Source organism: Mastigoproctus giganteus, unplaced genomic scaffold (assembly GCF_048544385.1).
Source record: "Mastigoproctus giganteus isolate SK-2022 unplaced genomic scaffold, ASM4854438v1 scaffold_23, whole genome shotgun sequence".
NCBI classification, from domain to species: Eukaryota; Metazoa; Arthropoda; class Arachnida; order Uropygi; family Thelyphonidae; genus Mastigoproctus; species Mastigoproctus giganteus.
The window spans coordinates 250,209-268,236 of NW_028328300.1; the positions used below are offsets into that span (position 1 = coordinate 250,209).

At 36.1% G+C, this 18,028-nt stretch overlaps 1 protein-coding gene across 1 annotated transcript in view; it reads left to right on the plus strand.

The window, feature by feature from the left end:
• The first annotated feature begins 1,563 nt into the window (after positions 1-1,563).
• LOC150074872 (large ribosomal subunit protein uL1-like) overlaps positions 1,564-18,028 on the plus strand; it is a 57,100-nt gene continuing 40,635 nt past the window's right edge. The window contains exons 1-2 of the mRNA XM_090389445.1: positions 1,564-1,646; positions 1,775-1,930. Of these exons, the coding sequence (XP_090245571.1) occupies positions 1,564-1,646; positions 1,775-1,930 (239 nt within the window). The remainder of the gene's footprint in view (positions 1,647-1,774; positions 1,931-18,028) is intronic.

The following is an 18,028-nucleotide window of genomic DNA, read 5'->3' on the forward strand; positions in this document are numbered from 1 at the left end:
TTTTTGTAGGTTTTTTCTTTGTTTCTCTCCGTTCAACCCTAGAGAAAATGGAATTTTTAAAAGCAGTTTTTTGTTTGTAACTTTTTGTTTTATATTAATATTTTGTTGATTTGCGGTTCCTTTTCTTTCGCGAAATTTCGTTGTCCCCTTTTCAGCTATATCAGACTCATTCAAATATCACGTGACTTTTTATTATCGCAAAAACACGTGCATTTTTGTTTTTTGCCGCCATTTTTGTTGCTGTGCCAAGTGCCGTCCGCGTGTCACTTGAAATCCATCGGGCGAGGAGAGGAGGGGGAACGCAGTGAGTGGGCGGTGTCACAACCCGCCACTCATTGCTTTTCCCCTCCTCTCCTCGCCGCCATTTTGAAAGGGGCACCCGTTTCTGAATATCTACCTAACTTAGTTGCTGCTTCTATAATTTCTGGATGATCACCATACATATCAAATGGAGTCATCACTTTTTGAACTCATCTTCATTAATTTGATTTCTCAAAATAAGTCTTCAGTATCATCCATAGCATTAGTAATGGCGCATTTTAAAAATGAATGTACAGCAATACCCAGCATAGCACTGATAATTGGATACGAAACTGTTCTGTGTTATGTGAAACCATGCTGATTGAGGTATAATTATAATGAGTTTTAATTGAATGCATACCAGATAAACAGCCTGTAAACAAAATACAAATCTATAAACAATTTGTGCTTGATAGCCAATTAAAAGGATTTGAAATAAAAAAATATTGCGAATTTATTAATGAAAAGGTAACATGAGAGATAAGAAAAGAGCTTTATTGTTTATTTAGGTATTTCAGTAATAAAGTCTGTTGAAGTCATCTCTTCTTTTTCTCGGCGTACAAGTCTTTGTAGCGTCGAATCTCGTCTTGTAAAATTTGAAGTATCTTTATGCTACGTTAACATCCAGATCTCCATTTGTAATTGCCTTGCAGGCCATGTCAACCCCCCCCAGAAAAACTTTCTCCAATTCTTCTGTTGTAAATTCTTTTTGTGCTACTTCCGAATTGTTTTCCTCTTCTTGTGCAGTTTGCCATCAATTTCAAGGAGAGTTGTATCATCTAAGCCATATGCATGTGAGTCAATGCAGTCACGTACATAAGCAGTGCCCAAAGTTTCGAATCTCAAGTCTTTTCCGATCTTCACAATGTCCTCAGCAATTTGCGATTCAAAACCAGTGAAATCATTTGTGAAATAGGGCAAAACATGCTGCCAAACACAATGCATGTTGGTGGCAGTGATTTCTACTCAAGATGCATATATATTTTCGATCATATTTAAAGGGATAAAAATAAATTATGAAATAACAAGTTTGAAAAGCTATCACGTCGTATCGTCAGGATTGAATTAAGAATACTGAATGCTGTTGCACGTTGCTGCTGACTACTTATGGGGAGCTATTGGTGCATGTGAGACAATAGAGTTGGCACTGCAGCATATATGTAGTGTCTAGGCTATTGAATGAGTCTTAGTCTGTACAATAAATTTTTGACTTAAACTTAATTGAAAACCATGTTATAGCGAAACGTGCTACTATTTGAAACCATGCTAAGCGAGGTATTGCTGTATAATAATTTCAATACCTATTTAAAAATAACAGGTAAGTCGAGCTTCGTACATATTTACAGGTAAGTTGAGCTTCATTAAATTACCATATTTTGTAATTATTTAAAATTATTTCTTCTGAAATGGAATATTTTATTTGGTAAATTTTTTGATTATTATTTATTATTATATATATTTTTTCCTATTTCAGTTCCAAAGTCAGTCGAGATACTCTCTATGAGTGTGTGAATGCTGCATTAGAAAATTCTCAGAAAAAGACTAGAAAATTTGTTGAGACTGTTGAACTGCAGATTGCCCTAAAAAATTATGATCCTCAGAAAGATAAGAGGTTTTCTGGCACAGTAAAGTAAGCAATAAGCTTTTTTCCTCCTTTTAGATCCCCTTGTGAAGTATATATACTTGATTAGTATATTATTCTAACTAATCAAGTATATAAAATATACTTGATTAGTTAGAAGAAGTGTAGCCTGCATTCCAGTATTAAAGCATATGAACTCATGTTCAATGCCTCCCTCCACTTTTTAAAGATCAATAAGTAGATATTCCCACAAACTTTTCGCCTTTGTAATATTTTTATTCTTCAAGAATAAATTTTTACATTATGCAAATGTTGGTTTTATTTCCTCGGGAATGTTTCTTCATCAATAAAAGCCAAACATTTTCATACAAATTAATAATGGTACCTGAGATGTGGAGCAATTTAAAGTGTTGATACATAACTTTAAATTGCCCTCATACCATAAACAGTGTGGTAACAAAATGTGTAGTTAGTGGGCACATGTGCACGTGAGTGTGTGTGTGTGTTTAATACACTCGTGTGCTGGTTGAATGAATTTTCACAATACCCTGATATATATAAACTCATAGATATTTAAATAAATCATTGGTCTAGGCTTCCTGCCTTTGTGGAAGAATACATGCTTCCCATACAGTACTTAGTATGTTCATGTTTTTTTGTAGTTCTTCACCTCATGTACATGTGTAAATCATTTCTGTTACACTTTTTGTTAAAAATGCCCTTCAGCCATGATGTCAAAGCATAAGAATGATTTTAGCAAAGGTAGTGACAGTGAAGTTGAGGAAGAATTCTGCAGATATGAATAAAAAAAAGTTAAATTTGATTAGAAAACGTGGTGGTCAAACATCAACCATTACACTTGAAATGGGGCATCCTGCATTTACAATTGACACAAGATGCCCAGATGACCGCTTGTGGCTGTAAAAAGTGGCCAGAGTGACTTAAAAGTAACCAGTGAAGCTACATGACCCAATCTTGAAGTGGTTGGCATGACTGCAAAATTAGCATTAGCAAAGGCACATGGTGCAAAAAAGCAAGCTTATATAGCATCAACCAAAAAAAAAAAAAAACACCCTTATTTCACCCATCCACTTACTCCAAATGTTTGTCAAGTTCTGCCTTGAATCTGTTTAAGCTATCAATTTCTACAACTATAGGTGGAAGTTGTTCCAGCAATCAACCACCCGCTGGCTGAAGGCAAACTTCCACACATCTATCCTACAACTGTCTTTCCTCAATTTGAATTTATGCCCTCTCAGGTGATTATTCTGAGCAAGAGGAAGAATCTCATCAGCATTGAGCATGCTCAAACCATTCAAGGATTTATACACCTCAATCAGATCACCTCACAGATGCCTAGTCTCCAGACACTAATTTGCAAAACTTAAGCCTTTCTTCGTAAGAGCAACCCTTTGTTCCATTCACTAATCTTGTTGCATTTCTCTGTACTCATTCCAACAGCTCTACATCCTTCTTGAAATGAGGCCTCCAGACCTATATACAGTACTCACGGTGTGGCCTGACCATTGCCTTATAAAAGGGGATAATCACCTCCTTATGCCTGCTAGAAAAATTCCTGTATATCATTGACAAGACACCATGAGCTACTCTTGCAGACCATCTGCACTGCTCAGAAAACTTCATATCTGCCTGCACAATTATCCCCAGGTCCTTTTCATTCTATACCACTGTCAGTGTAGTACCACAGAGTTGAAACGTTACTCTGGGATTACTGCTTCCCATATGTAGTACTTTACATTTGTCAATGTTAAACTTCATTTGCCACCTCGCAGCCCATCTGCTCAACTTTTCTAGATCCTGTTGCATTAGTGTCATTAACAACCCTGCCAACCTTCGTATTGTCTGCAAACTTGGACATTAAGCCTGATATACCATCATCAATATCATTTATAAATACAGAAAACAACAATGGACTCAACACTGAACCCTGAGGAACTCCACTAATAACATTAGTCCATGAAGAGCAGTGTCCATTGATTACCACTCTGTCTTCTCTCTCTCAACCATCCCTTTATCCCTAGCAGCAATTTGCCTCCAATGCCACACTGCTCCAATTTATGCAGCAGTCTTCCATGTGCAACAGTATCAAAGGACTTTCTAAGATCCAAATATATGATATCAAAGTTATTCTTTGCATCCAGTTCCTTTGTGACTACATCATAGTATCCAATCAAATTTGTCAGACAAGACTTCCCCTTAACAAACCCATGCTGTGTCCGAGCTATAACTGAAGTCTTGCCCAGATGATCCTGCAATGCTTCTTTAACCAGTGCCTCCATTAATTTCCCTGGAACAAGTTAAACTAACAGGTTTGTAATTACCTGTCATCCCCCTTTGATCCTCCTTTGTGGATTGGGGTCACATTTGCACATCTCCAGTCCATGGGTACCTCCCTTGAGTCCTGGGAAGCTCTCATAATTATGGCTAAGAGTTTGCTTACTTCCTTTGCCGCCTCCTTTAATATAACTGGATAGATTTCATCCACACCAGGTGCCTTTCTTATGTTTATCTTCAACAATTTCTCCTCCACTTTACTCAGTTATTACAAGATTATCTGGCGTACTGCCAGAGTTGAATACACATCTGGCATTCCCCTCCTTGAATAACTCCTCATGTGTGAATGTAGATGCAAAATATTCATTTACTTTGTTAGCTACCTGAGCAGGCTCGTCAACAGTTGAACCATCCATATCAAGTGGACCAATCTGATTCATCCCCTTCCTTCTAGAGTTTACATGAGTAAAGAACTCTTTGCTGTTTTTCTTTGCATCCCTTGCCAAAGATTTTTTGTAATCTGCTTTTGCCTGCCTAACCTCCGTAACTTGGTTACAGACCAGCTTATATCTATCATAGGCTTCTGTGTCAGATGTTAATTTATATGTATCCCATGCATTTTTCTTCTCTGTCACTGGTCTAATTAATTCATGTAACATCCATTTAGGCCTAAATCTTGAACAATATTTCTTTGTTGGTAAGAAAAGTCGAGTAGCTTCCAAGATTAATTCTTTGAATGCTTCCCATTTTGAATTTGCTGTTGGTAACATCATCAGTTGGTCCCACCGTATAGAATTTAAATACTGTCTCAGACCACTGTAGTCACCTTTTGAGAAAGCAAAAACCCTTTCCTTTACCCTTGATGGTAGTTACCTCTTTGAGTAAATCTCTCTTCAGCACTCTGTGATCACTGCCACCTAGTGGTTCTTTTATCTGCAGATTCTTGATGCATGAAGAATCACTACCGATAATCAGATCCAGAGTATTAATCCCTCTAATTTCCTCCCGATCATGCTACTGTAGAAAACAATCATCCAATAAATCCACAAAAGCCTTGCTAGTGTGTGGCTGATCAACCTACAAATTCCAGTCAATATCCGGGAAATTAAAATCCCCCATTATAAGACACTCTAATTTACTGGCCCACTCTATTTCTCTGCACAATTGCTCATTATACTCATCAGATTCATTAGGCCTATAACACACACCTCTCATTTTTCCTTTACCAGTGCTTATGTCACACCAAAGAGACTCAACATTGCATTGTCCACCCACATCAATTGGATGCACTTCCTTAGATTATGTGTTTCTTAACTAACAGCATAACCCTTCCTCCCTTCCTGTCCTGTCTATCCTTTCTGTACAAATTGTACTCTCCAAATTCCAGTTCTGTACTGCTTATGTGTGTGTGTGACACCATGTCTCTGATATCCCAACAATGCCTTTGATGTCTTGACTAGCACTTCAAGCTCATTGAATTTATTAACTATACTCCTAGCATTGGCGTACATGCAAGTATACATGCACCTGTTTCTACTCTTAGTTATCCTAACACAGCCCATGTATTTACTTGTTCCATTATGACTCCCAGCAGTCCTGGAAATTCCCATTGCCTTGCTTTCCAGGCTGCTGCCCAATTGCATATCAATAGAAGTAGTGCAAGAATCACTTTTATCTCTGCCAGCGGCTACTGTTAATCTATTAGTCCGTGTATCCACCCAAGCTAGCAGTTTTCCAACCCACTTAACTCTGCCTCGATAGCATCAGTAAATATTCTTACACCCTTTCTATTTAAGTGTATCCTATCCCTGTAGAAGCAGTCTCTCCTGTTAACAAGCACAGACCAGGCTGAGAAAAATTCTACCCCTTGATCCTTGCACAATCTCTCCATAACGCTTCTCTAGTAGAGAAGACTACTGTTATTTATTTTCAGCGTACCACCACCCAGAAGATCGTTTCGAAGCTTTTTGGCTTCGTCATCAGTGGGCGGGTAGGTAATACAACAAGCCATCTCGTTATTTATTTGAAGTAATTCAATAGTAGCTATCTTGTTGTGAAGGCAACCACATTATGAGATACAATTAAAACAATGCCTTCTACGCTACAATCGTAGCTCAAATCTATGGGTTAACTATGGTGTATTTATACCGATATTATATAGTTAATTATCAAAACCCATAAGAATTATGCCTAGTGCATTTAATTTTCCAAATACATTACCACCACACCCTTCTGGCATCTGTCATAATGTGGATATAACTTCGCAACTGAGATGGCTTGTTGTATTACCTACCCGCCCACTGATGACGAAGCCAGAAAGCTTCGAAACGATCGTCTGGGTGGTGGTACGCTGAAAATAAATAACAGTAGTCTTCTCTACTAGAGAAGCGTTATTTATTTGAAGTAATTCAATAGTAGCTATCTTGTTGTGAAGGCAACCACATTATGAGATACAATTAAAACGATGCCTTCTACGCTACAATCGTAGCTCAAATCTATGGGTTAACTATGGTGTATTTACACCGATATTATATAGATAAGTATGTAGATATAGCTATTTTGTATATTGTATGTAATGTTTTTTTTTTTTACTACGCATATGTGATGCCCAGACTTGTGAATACAAATTTACGCCTCCACGTCCATGAATCACGTATGATTCATTTAAAACTACCCTCCAATTTTATTACTTTTCAGGTTATATTGTTGACATTGAAGTGTTTCGGCCACAGTCTCAAGGTATTAGTTATTTTCTAGTGTGAAAATGGGTAGTCGTAACCTTAGTGACGAGGAGTTGCAAAGAATATTGGAGGAAAGTGACTGAGCCATTTTCTACTAGCGATAGCGACAACGATTACTTACCAGATACAGTTTCAGAGCCTGATATTGACAGTGGAAATGAAATGAAACAAATATTGACACAATTGATGGATATGGCAGGTACATCAGTGCAACATGAAGAAGGTTCTGCTATTGTTAGTAAAAGTTATTGGACTTGCAACATTTCTCCATCTCAGAAGGAAACTTTCATAGATTCATCTGGTATCCAAAATATTGACAGTGTAATGGAAAATGGTAAAGCTTCTCTAACCTGCATTTATTATAAATTTATAAATTAAGACGTCATAAATCTTATGGTGAACCAGACAAATTTATATGCTCATCAGGTTATGATTAGTCAAGAAACAGTGAAAGGAAGAATGCAACGATGGAAAGATACCAGTGAAAGTGAAATGAAAAAGCTTTTGGGATTCATCCTATTCTAAGGTATTGTTTCATATCTGAGATAGGAGTATTATTGGAAAACAGACCCTATGTACTATCATCCATTGTTACATAATTTTGGAATGACTTACAATCATTTTACTAGCATACTAAGATGCTGGCATTTTGCAGATAACACAGCAGAACATTCTAATCAGTTGTATAAAATTCAATCCCTGATTGATCTGGTAATTACAAATTTGTGTAATTTATACTTTCCCGGGGATGTTATTGTTATCGACGAATCTATGATACCGTTCAGAGGTCGGCTTCTATTCAGGCAATATAACCCTTCAAAAAGTAACAAATATGGATTGAAAGTATACAAGTTGTGTACAAAAGATGGTTACGTTTGATCTTTCGATGTTTATAATGGTCAAACCCTATCAGGTATTGATAAACCTAGATGTGTGGCTATAAAGCTATTAGACAGACTAATAAACGAAGGATGACTTCTAGTTGCAGGTAATTATTATATTAGCATACCTCTTGCGAATTACCTGAAATCAAATAATACAGATTTGTGTGGTACACTTCGTAGTGATTGGGAGTTCTTAAGAAAATAATCCAGAAGAAATTATGCAGGGGTTAAAAAATAACAATGCAAAAAGATAATATTGTGATCACTAAGTGGCATGATAAGAGAGATGTTTTGGTGATGAAGTGAAGAAATGTAGAAGAAATGAACAAGTAAAACCAGAAATGATAACTGAATACAATAAGGCAAAAAAGGGGATTGATGTATCAGACCAATTTTCAAGTTACCAGTCACCAACGAGAAAATTATTGATATGGTATAAAAAAATTGCAATTTAGTTTTTGGGACAGCAATTGTGAACACATTCCTAATTTTCAATGAATTGCAGCAAGAGAAGAAAGACAAAATGTCTCTTTTAGAAGTGAGAGAGGCAATCACTAAAGAATTGATGGGAACCAACCTCTAGTACATCCACTTGTCAATCCTCATCTCAGCATTTTCTGTTAGAAATTCTGAAGCTTTCCCATGGTAAAATTCACAGGAAAAGGTGTCACGGATGTTACGAAGAAGCAAAAATTGCTGGAAAAAATCCCAAATTGGCTGCCAAGCAAGTTCATACTGAATGTAAATCGTGTGAGAAGCCATATTGTATGAAATGTTTTGAAAATAAACATAAAAATTAGTCTTTTTTTTTTTTTTTTTTCAGTTTTTTGTACTTCTGAAATAAAATACACTTTCCTACCATTGCATGTAATTTGAAATATTTGATGTAGCTATGTTGTAAAACTAGGAAACTTTTATGAAGGTTCATTAACTTTTCTAAAAAAATATTTTCTTGTTAATAAGTCCACAAAAAATTAAAAACATCGGTCAGAAGTCCAATTTTTTAAAAATGTTTAAGCTGGCAAGGTCCTTGAGAATCACATATGATGCCTGAATTTATGACAAAAAACTATTGTGCATCACATGTGATTTCCTGGACAGTGAACGTCCAGGGAGATACAGCAACTTTTCAAAGACAAACAGTTCAAGTGTGCCCTTAGTGATAGCAAGAAAGCGTGGAAAGCCTTTCTAAATGTTTTGACTGGTTTTCTAGGAAACGTTAATTTTTAGAAAACCAGTTCAAATATTAAAGCCGGCAACTACAGGAAGGTTGTGGAAGATCTCATTACTTTTTACGAAAAACTGGGGTGCAACATGTCGTTGACGATGCATTTCTTGTATTCATACCTGGATTTTTTCCTGCCAAACTGTTGTGCCATCAGCGACGAACATGGTGAGTGCTTCCATCAAGACATCACAGCAATGGAACAACGATACAAAATGAAATGGAGTGCAGCTATGTTAGCCAGTTATTGTTGGATAGTGAAAAGAGATACTCCCAAAACTGAATACAAGCGAAAGATGAAAAGGTCCCGTGTTTGATAATACAGTCGGTCCTCGTATAACACGTGTTTACATTACACGAATTCGATCATACACGATCTATAAATAGGGGAACGATATCTTATATAACACGAACCGAATTCGCTTATGCACGATTCGCCTTTGTGTTTACAAGAAATGGCAGTCGAACGCGGAATCACCCCAACACGATAGGAATGAAGAAGATTCTGAAAATGTATTTATGTGTTTTATATCAGTGAAGGGGAAACACATTTCACCATAATAACGTAAAACCCAACACAATTCCAGCTATCGGTATAATCGCAAATGCAATTAGATCGAGTTTACTACCAGTTTATAACAGATTCCACTAGCAGAAACGAAACTGGAAATTGTTTTTATTGTTTTATGGTAGTAACCCCCCAGAAATGTGCTTTAGTAAAATCTGAGATGTTAATAGTGTATCTCTGCCTTTATGGTGTTGTTTATTCAGTTGCTACACGCGCGCAGCTTTGTTTATGTGTATCAAGCGTGCCTCCTCGTTTTGTAATTGCGCTTTATTCCCTAAAAATTAGTAAAATACTTAAAAGGTGTGAAAAGGAAGCGTCCGGGCGAAGACACTGCAGATTCAGAGAGAGAGAAAAAAAAAAGCAATATCGATAAACAGAGGCGGACTGGGTCAAAAATTCTTACCCGGCAAAATTTATAGTGGCCTCATATTACGGTTTATGGCCAAAATCACACCGGCCACCGGGATTTCCTGGGTAAGGCTTATGGCCAGTCCGCCTCTGTCGATAGAGAAAAAATATGAAATTGTGAAACGCTTTGAGCGAAATGAAAGACCACGTGATATTGCATGTGCTACAGACCTAAATGAGGCAACGCCGAGAATTAGAAAGAATGCGGAGAAAATAAAAACAACTTTCATAGCAGGAACAACTCAAAGTGTAATTAAAATCCATTAGATTAAGACACAGAATTGGAAGAGATGGAACGGGTGTCATCTGTTTGGATAGAAAATCAAACAAAAAAGTTTGCTTACGATAGAAGCAAAAGCATTAGCAATATTTTATTACGTAATAGTCGTAATAAAACACGTAAGTATTTTATTACGACTATTTTATTTAATATAATAAATTTTTTACTATTAAAAAATACTTTATTATATTATATAAAAATATATTTTTTATTATTTATTATATTATAATAAAATATATATATTTTTTATTACATATTTTAATCGTTATAAAATACGTAAGTATTTTATAACGATTAAAATTACCCGATTATTTATTGTGTTTGGTAATGTTCTGGTTCCAAATGTGTGTTCAATCTTGGGTGGTTGGCACCTAACCCCACTTTTCCCATAGGGCCTGTTGTTTATATTGCACGATTTTGCATTGCACGAGGTTTTCTAGGAACACAACTATCGTGCTATACGAGGACACACTGTACAGGTATGTTCATAGCTACATCTTACTGCCATGTAAATAAAAAATACCTTGTATAAATATAAAAAAACTACTGTTTTCAAAAACAAGAGCCAATCTGCTATTTTAAGCAATATTTCCGTAGTTAGTGCCCCAAAATCTATAAAGTAAACTTATTTTTGTGCCCATTACAAGATATGACCCAAAATTTGTTGTTCAGTGTTATTTGTGATGGATAAATTTGAGGCAACTTGATAACAACTAGCTGATAATTATTTGGCAATGGGATTTTCATATACTGGTATCCAAGATTTATAAAATATAATAATAGAGAAATTAATTATGACTTACAAATGCCTTTATGTGTGGTATGTGGTTTAAAAAACAAGACAACAAAAAATGTAATTTCGGAAAATTATGTGAGGAACTGGAGTCTGATCATGTTTTTTTAATAATACATACTGAAGTTTGGTTACTATTGAAAGGGAAATGTACTTATGTGCATGTACAAGTTGTGTGAGGAAATGCTAATTTTTTTTACTGGAGCAGTCAGAATTTTGTGATTATTTAGGTGATGAAATTTGGTGCTGTAAATTAGCTTTTCTAGCAGATTTAATTTATTAAGCTGCACGAATAAATGTTATGTTTGCCTTAAAAGAAAAGTTTGGGTATAGGGAAAAAATATGTAAATGAAAAAATTTAGAAATGTTTCTCTTGATTGCCAAAATGAATTACAGGTAGTTCTCGACTTAATGAGTTAATTCGTTCCTACCGTGTGCTCGTAAAGTGGGAATTTATTTCCCATAGACATAATGTTAAAAATAGGGGTTACTTTATCAACAATGAAATTAGTTAGCTAATTAGTTTGTTTAAACAATGATTGATTTATCCAAAGAAATGAAAACGTAGCCTGTAAAATCAAGCAAGTTATAATAATAGAGAAATTAATTATGACTTACAAATGTTAAAGAATGTTTATTCTTCATCATCAACTAAATGCACACTCATAGGCTCGGCACTCTTTGGTTTGTTGCACAAGGAGTCGTCTTCTTCAGAAATGCTACAAGAGGCGTTTGTTTCCAAGATAATCTTCTCTTTTAATTATAAATTTCGCGATTTCATATTAGCAATTTTTAACAGCACACAAATTGCAACTAACATGATTCGCATGGAGTAACAAGTTTACGAAGCCTTTAAAAAAAAAGAATGAAGAGAAGATTCTGAAAATTTATTTTTTTTATATACGATTGAAGATTTCAGTAAAGGGAAACATTTCGCCAAAATAATGTAAAAACCCACAGTATTCCAGCTATCAGTATTATATTGTTTTATGGTCTTGACCTCCAGAAATGTGCTTTAGATATGATAACGATGAAAGTGTAGTGCATTTTAATGATTTGAATTGGTAACTAATACAATTCACAAACCAACCACGCTCACGACCTTTTATATGGCCTTAAGGTCACGCTCATGACCTTAAAAATGAAATTTTAGAGAGTAAATAGCTTAGCTATATAGCAAAATTTTCAACTTCCGAGATCTTGAAACAAATTACCAAAAAACAGATGTTATTGGGTTCATATTACGATATTTTCGTGATACGATGGTGTATCTGGAAGCGATTAATACCTTAAAGTGGGGTACACTGTAATGTATAGCTACATACGTGGCTTGGATGTGGTATTTATGAATGTTTTAACATTCATTTTTTGCAATTAATGTTCATATTTTTGATTTTGTTCATACTTGATACTTGGGGAAAAAAAACTAGTCGAGCAAGAACTGCCTGTATACTAAAATAATTAATTTAATAAGCAAAACCTTAGAGCTGTTAAAGACAAAAATTGAGCATTACTTTCCATCCTTTGGTACCAAAAAATATTTGTGGGTAGGAGAACAATTTTCAACAAGAACTCTTCCAACCTTAGAACTCAATCTGCAAGAGGAAGAAGAATTGACTGAAATTTGTAGTGACAAGCCGGTGGAAATTCACTTCCCGGAACATTGTTTTCCGGAAAATGTGAAGTAACGGATTGCCTTTTTTTATTTTACAGTTTAAAAAGTATGCATCATGCGAATACTCATTGTATAGTTTTTTGTTTTTTATTAATTTTTTCGTAGAAAATACATGTAATTAACTCATTAACCCATTTGGGCTATCCCGAGTTATCTCGTATATGCCAAAAAGTGTGCAAGTTATACAGATTTTTTTAATAAATTAGTGCTTGAGCTAAAAGAAAGGTACAGAAAAAGTCTTCATTATTCATTATATAAATAAATTTAAAAAATCAAGTGGAATGCACAAGCAGTAACCTCCAGCCACAAACAGTAATCGCGAACTAACTACCGTATTTCCCCATGCATAAGACGCACCTTAATTTTGGGGCCCGAAATTTGAAAAAAAATTGTATTACATAAAATTATTGAACTCAAGTTTTATTCATCATAAAATTCATACAACTCATCACTGTCGAAACTCCCATCCATTAGCTTGTCCTCATCTGTGTCTGATGACGAATCACTGTCTTCATATATTGCCTCGTCCTAAGTTCCATCTATGGCATTTGAAATGCCACACTTCATAAATGACTTGACAACGATCTCAATCTTGATATTATCCCAGGATCTTTTCACCCAGGTACAAACTTCTCCTATAATTGGTTTCTTCACTCTTCCTGCTGGTGTCAAATTGTCCCCAGAAGACTTCATCCATTGGTTCCATTCGTCTCTCATGTCAGCTTTGAAGGGTTTGTTAATGCTGACATCAAGTGGTTGGAGCTGGGATGTCAAGGTATGACGGCAAGTTTTGTTTTTTGCTTTGCAGCAATCTTCTTTGTATTTTTTGTTATGTGTGCCCTGAGCTGATCAAGCACCAATAGGGCAGGTTTGCGTAAGAGCCCACCTGGTCTCCTGCTCCAAACTTTCTCAAACCAGATCTTCATCCCATCCTGATCCATCCAACCCTTGTCATGAACGTGGACAATCACTCCTCAAAGAATGTCTTCTTTTGGCATTGTTTTGCGTTCGAAAATCAGCATAGGAGGCAGCTTGGTTCCGTCGGTACAACAAGCTAGAACATCTGTATAATGGTTCTTTTCATGTCCACTTGTCTTCACAGTTACAGTTTTCACCCCGTTCTTATCAACAGTTCTGTTACTTGGGACATCAAATTGAAGGGGAACTTTATCCATATTTGCAATCTGTCCCAACTCAAACTGATGTGTCCTCCGACATTGAATGACAAAACGATGAAATTTAAGGACCTTCTGCTCATAGCTTTCAGGCATCTTTGGGGCATGTCTGGTGCATATACGCATGCTTAGTCCATTCCATTTCTTGAACCTGAAGCACCAATTGTGTCCTCCTTTGAAATCAGTAACTTCTTTTTCATCAGCAATTCTTGCCTCATGCTGAACCATCTTTGTGGACACAGGAATTCCAATTGCCCTTTGCTCCTCAATCCATATCTCAATTCCCTCTCTAAATCAGGCCATTTTGCTGACTTGCCTCTAATGGCCTTCTTCTGCCGTGGCGTTTTCAGTATGGTTTCTTCTTCCTGTAGCCAGTCTCGGATTGTTTTCTCAGTTGGAGGAGGACCAAACTTACGTTCCGCAGCACGATGTCCATTCACTTTTGCAAACTGGATCACTTTTAACTTGAATTCAGCACTGTACGAAAATCTTTTCTGAGCCATTTCTGGGCAGAATGTGGCAAAACGTAACCTAATATACCGGTAACAAGTGCGAAACAATGAACGCAAAGACAACAAGCGGGAAATGCAAGTAAAAAAAATCTACAACCACTGTATAAGGCGCACCCAGTTTTTAGACCCCAAATTTTTCGAAAAAAGGTGCATCTTATACATGGGGAAATACGGTACATTCTGATACACAGCCGCCACAAGTGGACAGGGGAGGTAAGCGGCAGTTCAAGAGGGTGCCGAAATATTTTTCAATATTGTTTTTGTGAATTATTTTTGTGGGTTCAGTATTCTGCATTTAGGACGGCAAATTATATTTTGCTTACTGGCGGCACAGGAATGAGTGCTACTGTTTTGACATTGCTGTACAATATAAGTAAAACAAAAGCTAGTTGTTTGCTGTCAGGCGTAAGAAAATCTTGAGAAAACTTGGGATTTACCTGCCTAATGCAAAACTAGCCAGATAAATGCCAGAGAAAATACATTTCAGTCCTAAATTTGGAGGTATTATTGTTTGTTTCGGGTATTATTGTATCCTGAGATATTTTGTGTAATTCCAAATAACTTTTAAAACTAAAAATGCGATATCTCGGGATAATCCATGAAGGGGTTAATAACACTAATATTGGCAAATTTTGGATCAAAATTCAAAACAAATTTCTATGAATTTCGGAAATAGCAATTAGAATTTTATTGCCGTTTTCACTTCCTACTTGTGTGAAACAGTTTTCCGCTTTAAATGAAATTAAACAAGAGAGAGAGAGACTAAAGTCGATAGAAGAGGAGCTGAGAGGTAAGCCTATCCATAATAAATAAAAAAGCTGTGCGCCTCCGATCAAACCCAACTGTCTCACTGATTAAAAGGTTATAATTGTATTTTGTTTGTTTTTATATAAATAACAACAAACAAAATACAATTATAACATAATTACATTAATTTTTTACATATTTTCTTTTAAATTTCATGTATGTTCAAAAAAAAAAGATAGTCAGTCCTTGTATAACACGTTTACGCTACATGAATTCGATCATACACAATTTATAAATAGGGGAACATGACACGAACCGAATTCACTTATGCATGATTTGCCTTTGTGCTTACAAGAAATGGCAGTCCAATGTGGAATCACCCCAACTGAATGCAGTATGATAGGAATGAAGAGAAGATTCTGAAAATGTATTTTTGTTTTTTATATCAGTGAAGGGGAAACACATTTAACCATAATAATGTAAAAACCAACACAATTCCAGCTATCAGTATTATCGCAAATGCAATTAGATCGAGTTTACTATCAGTTTATAACAGATTCCACCAGCAGAAATGCAGCTGGAAATTGTTTTTATTGTTTCATGGTAGTGACCTCCAGAAATGTGCTTTAGTAAAATGTGAGCTAGTGAGGTGTTAATACTGTGTCTCTGCCTTTACGGTGTTGTTTATTCAGTTGATACATTCACCAGCTTTGTTTATGTGTATCAAGCGTGCCTCCTCATTTTGTAATTGTGCTTTATTCCCTAAAAATGAGTAAAATACTTAAAAGGTGTGAAAAGGAAGCATCCTGGTGAAGACACTGCAGATTCAGAGAGAAAAAGAAAAGCAATATGGATAGACAGATGGACTGGGTCAAAAATTCTTACCGGCCGCCATTGTCTTCTGGCCCACTGGGGTTTCCCCAGTAAGGCTTATGGCCAGCCACCTCTGTCCATAGAGAAAAAAATATGAAATTCTGAAACGCTTTGAGCAAAATGAAAGAAAATGTGATATTGCACGTGCTACAGGCCTAAATGAGGCAATGCCGACAATTAGAAAGAATGCAGAGAAAGTGAAAACAACTTTCATAGCAGGAACAACTCAAAGTGTAATAAAATCCATTAGATCAAGACACAAAGAATTGAAAGAGATGGAACGGCTGTCATCTGTTTGGAAGGAAAATCAAACAAAGTACAAGTTTGCTTACGATAGAAGCAAAAGCATTAGCAATATTTTATTATGTAATAGTTGTAATAAAATACATAAATATTTTATTACAATTATTTATTGTGTTTGGTAAGGTTTTGGTTACAAATGTGGGTTCAATCTTGGGTGGTCGACACCTAACCCTATTTTTCCCATAGGGCCTGTTATTTATATTGCACGAGGGTTTCTAGGAACACAACTATCATGCTATATGAGGACTGACTGTATTTAAAACAAATAATAAGTATTATTAAATATACCCAGCAGAAATAATAATAAGCTTCCCATTTGCGGATATATGAGTATAGTAGTGTGTAGTGTGCCTCAGCAACGACAAGGTTGAGAAACCTGCCCTAGAGATTTGGGACACCTTTAAACATCTGTCATTTGGCATAAGGATTTCCACAGCTTGGCACATTTCTAGAGTGATTGCTGTCACAGGCAGGCCTTCCTGGATGTGGATCATCTTCGATGGACTCTACTCCACTTGAATTGTTTTGACCAGAATTTCACCTTGTACTGTGAAGGTGCACTGTTGCCATACACAGCCACCATCCTTTCATGAATGGCCTTTGGCTCATTTCCTTCGTTGGTGAGAAACTTGATGACTGAACTATGCTCCTATTTCAGCAAATCCATAATCTGATACAGGTGGCTTTCTGCTTTTTGTTACAGCAGCACAACCTAAAAACATAGTGGAATCAAAATTAGTATGATTCCTGTTGATATATGTAGGAACATGATAAATCATGAATCATTGAAATATAACTATGGGAAGTACATTAGGTAGCTAATTTATTGAATGCCCCTTGTATAATATTCTTGATGCAATAAAAAATGCTGCAGCTACATGATGAGACCATGTTATGTCAAGGAGCTGAGTGTATTCTTGCCCTGTCGAAAAATTCTTGCTTCACGCAACATACCCTTCCTACCTTTTCTTGCTGCTGAGTACATTGTGAATAGCCAAACTAATACAACAAACTTATCTGCAAAAAGATCTAAACCTCCCAAACACTTGCTTGTTCGTTTCACAAATATATGTGGTCTCAATTCCAATCTGAATGATATCCATTACTACTTAGTCTGCAGACCCCCATGTACTTCTGACAGAATCTTAATTATTGGTTGAACTCAAACACTGCTCATCTCAGTTCTCATTATTCGCTGTATGATTCCTTTCACTTCAAAGGTGGTGCATATGTTTGTTCTGATATTCTCTGGCTTAAAATTTCTGCCATATTCTGTTAAATTCATCTATTGCCTCTATCGTTCTCCCAACTCCACTAATTACGTTGAACTGTTTGACTTGCACTCATTGAAACTTGACTTTCTTTAGTCCAACTTTCCTAATCGTAAGGTAATTTTCCCTGGTGATTTTAATGTTCAACTCCAGATGGCTTCTAGTCACATGGACCCAGCTGGCTAAGATGCTGAGGCTTTGCAATTACCAATGACCTTGCACAGATTGTTCATTTACCTTCCAGAATACCAGACAATCCAGAATACCAGAAAAACCACGCAGCCAACATGCTTGATCTTTTTCAAACAACCCTCCTTCTAATTACACAGTCAGTGAGTGGCACCTAAAATCACAACTTGGTGATGGTCTCTTCTCCATTGGAGTCTTTTTCTTGTG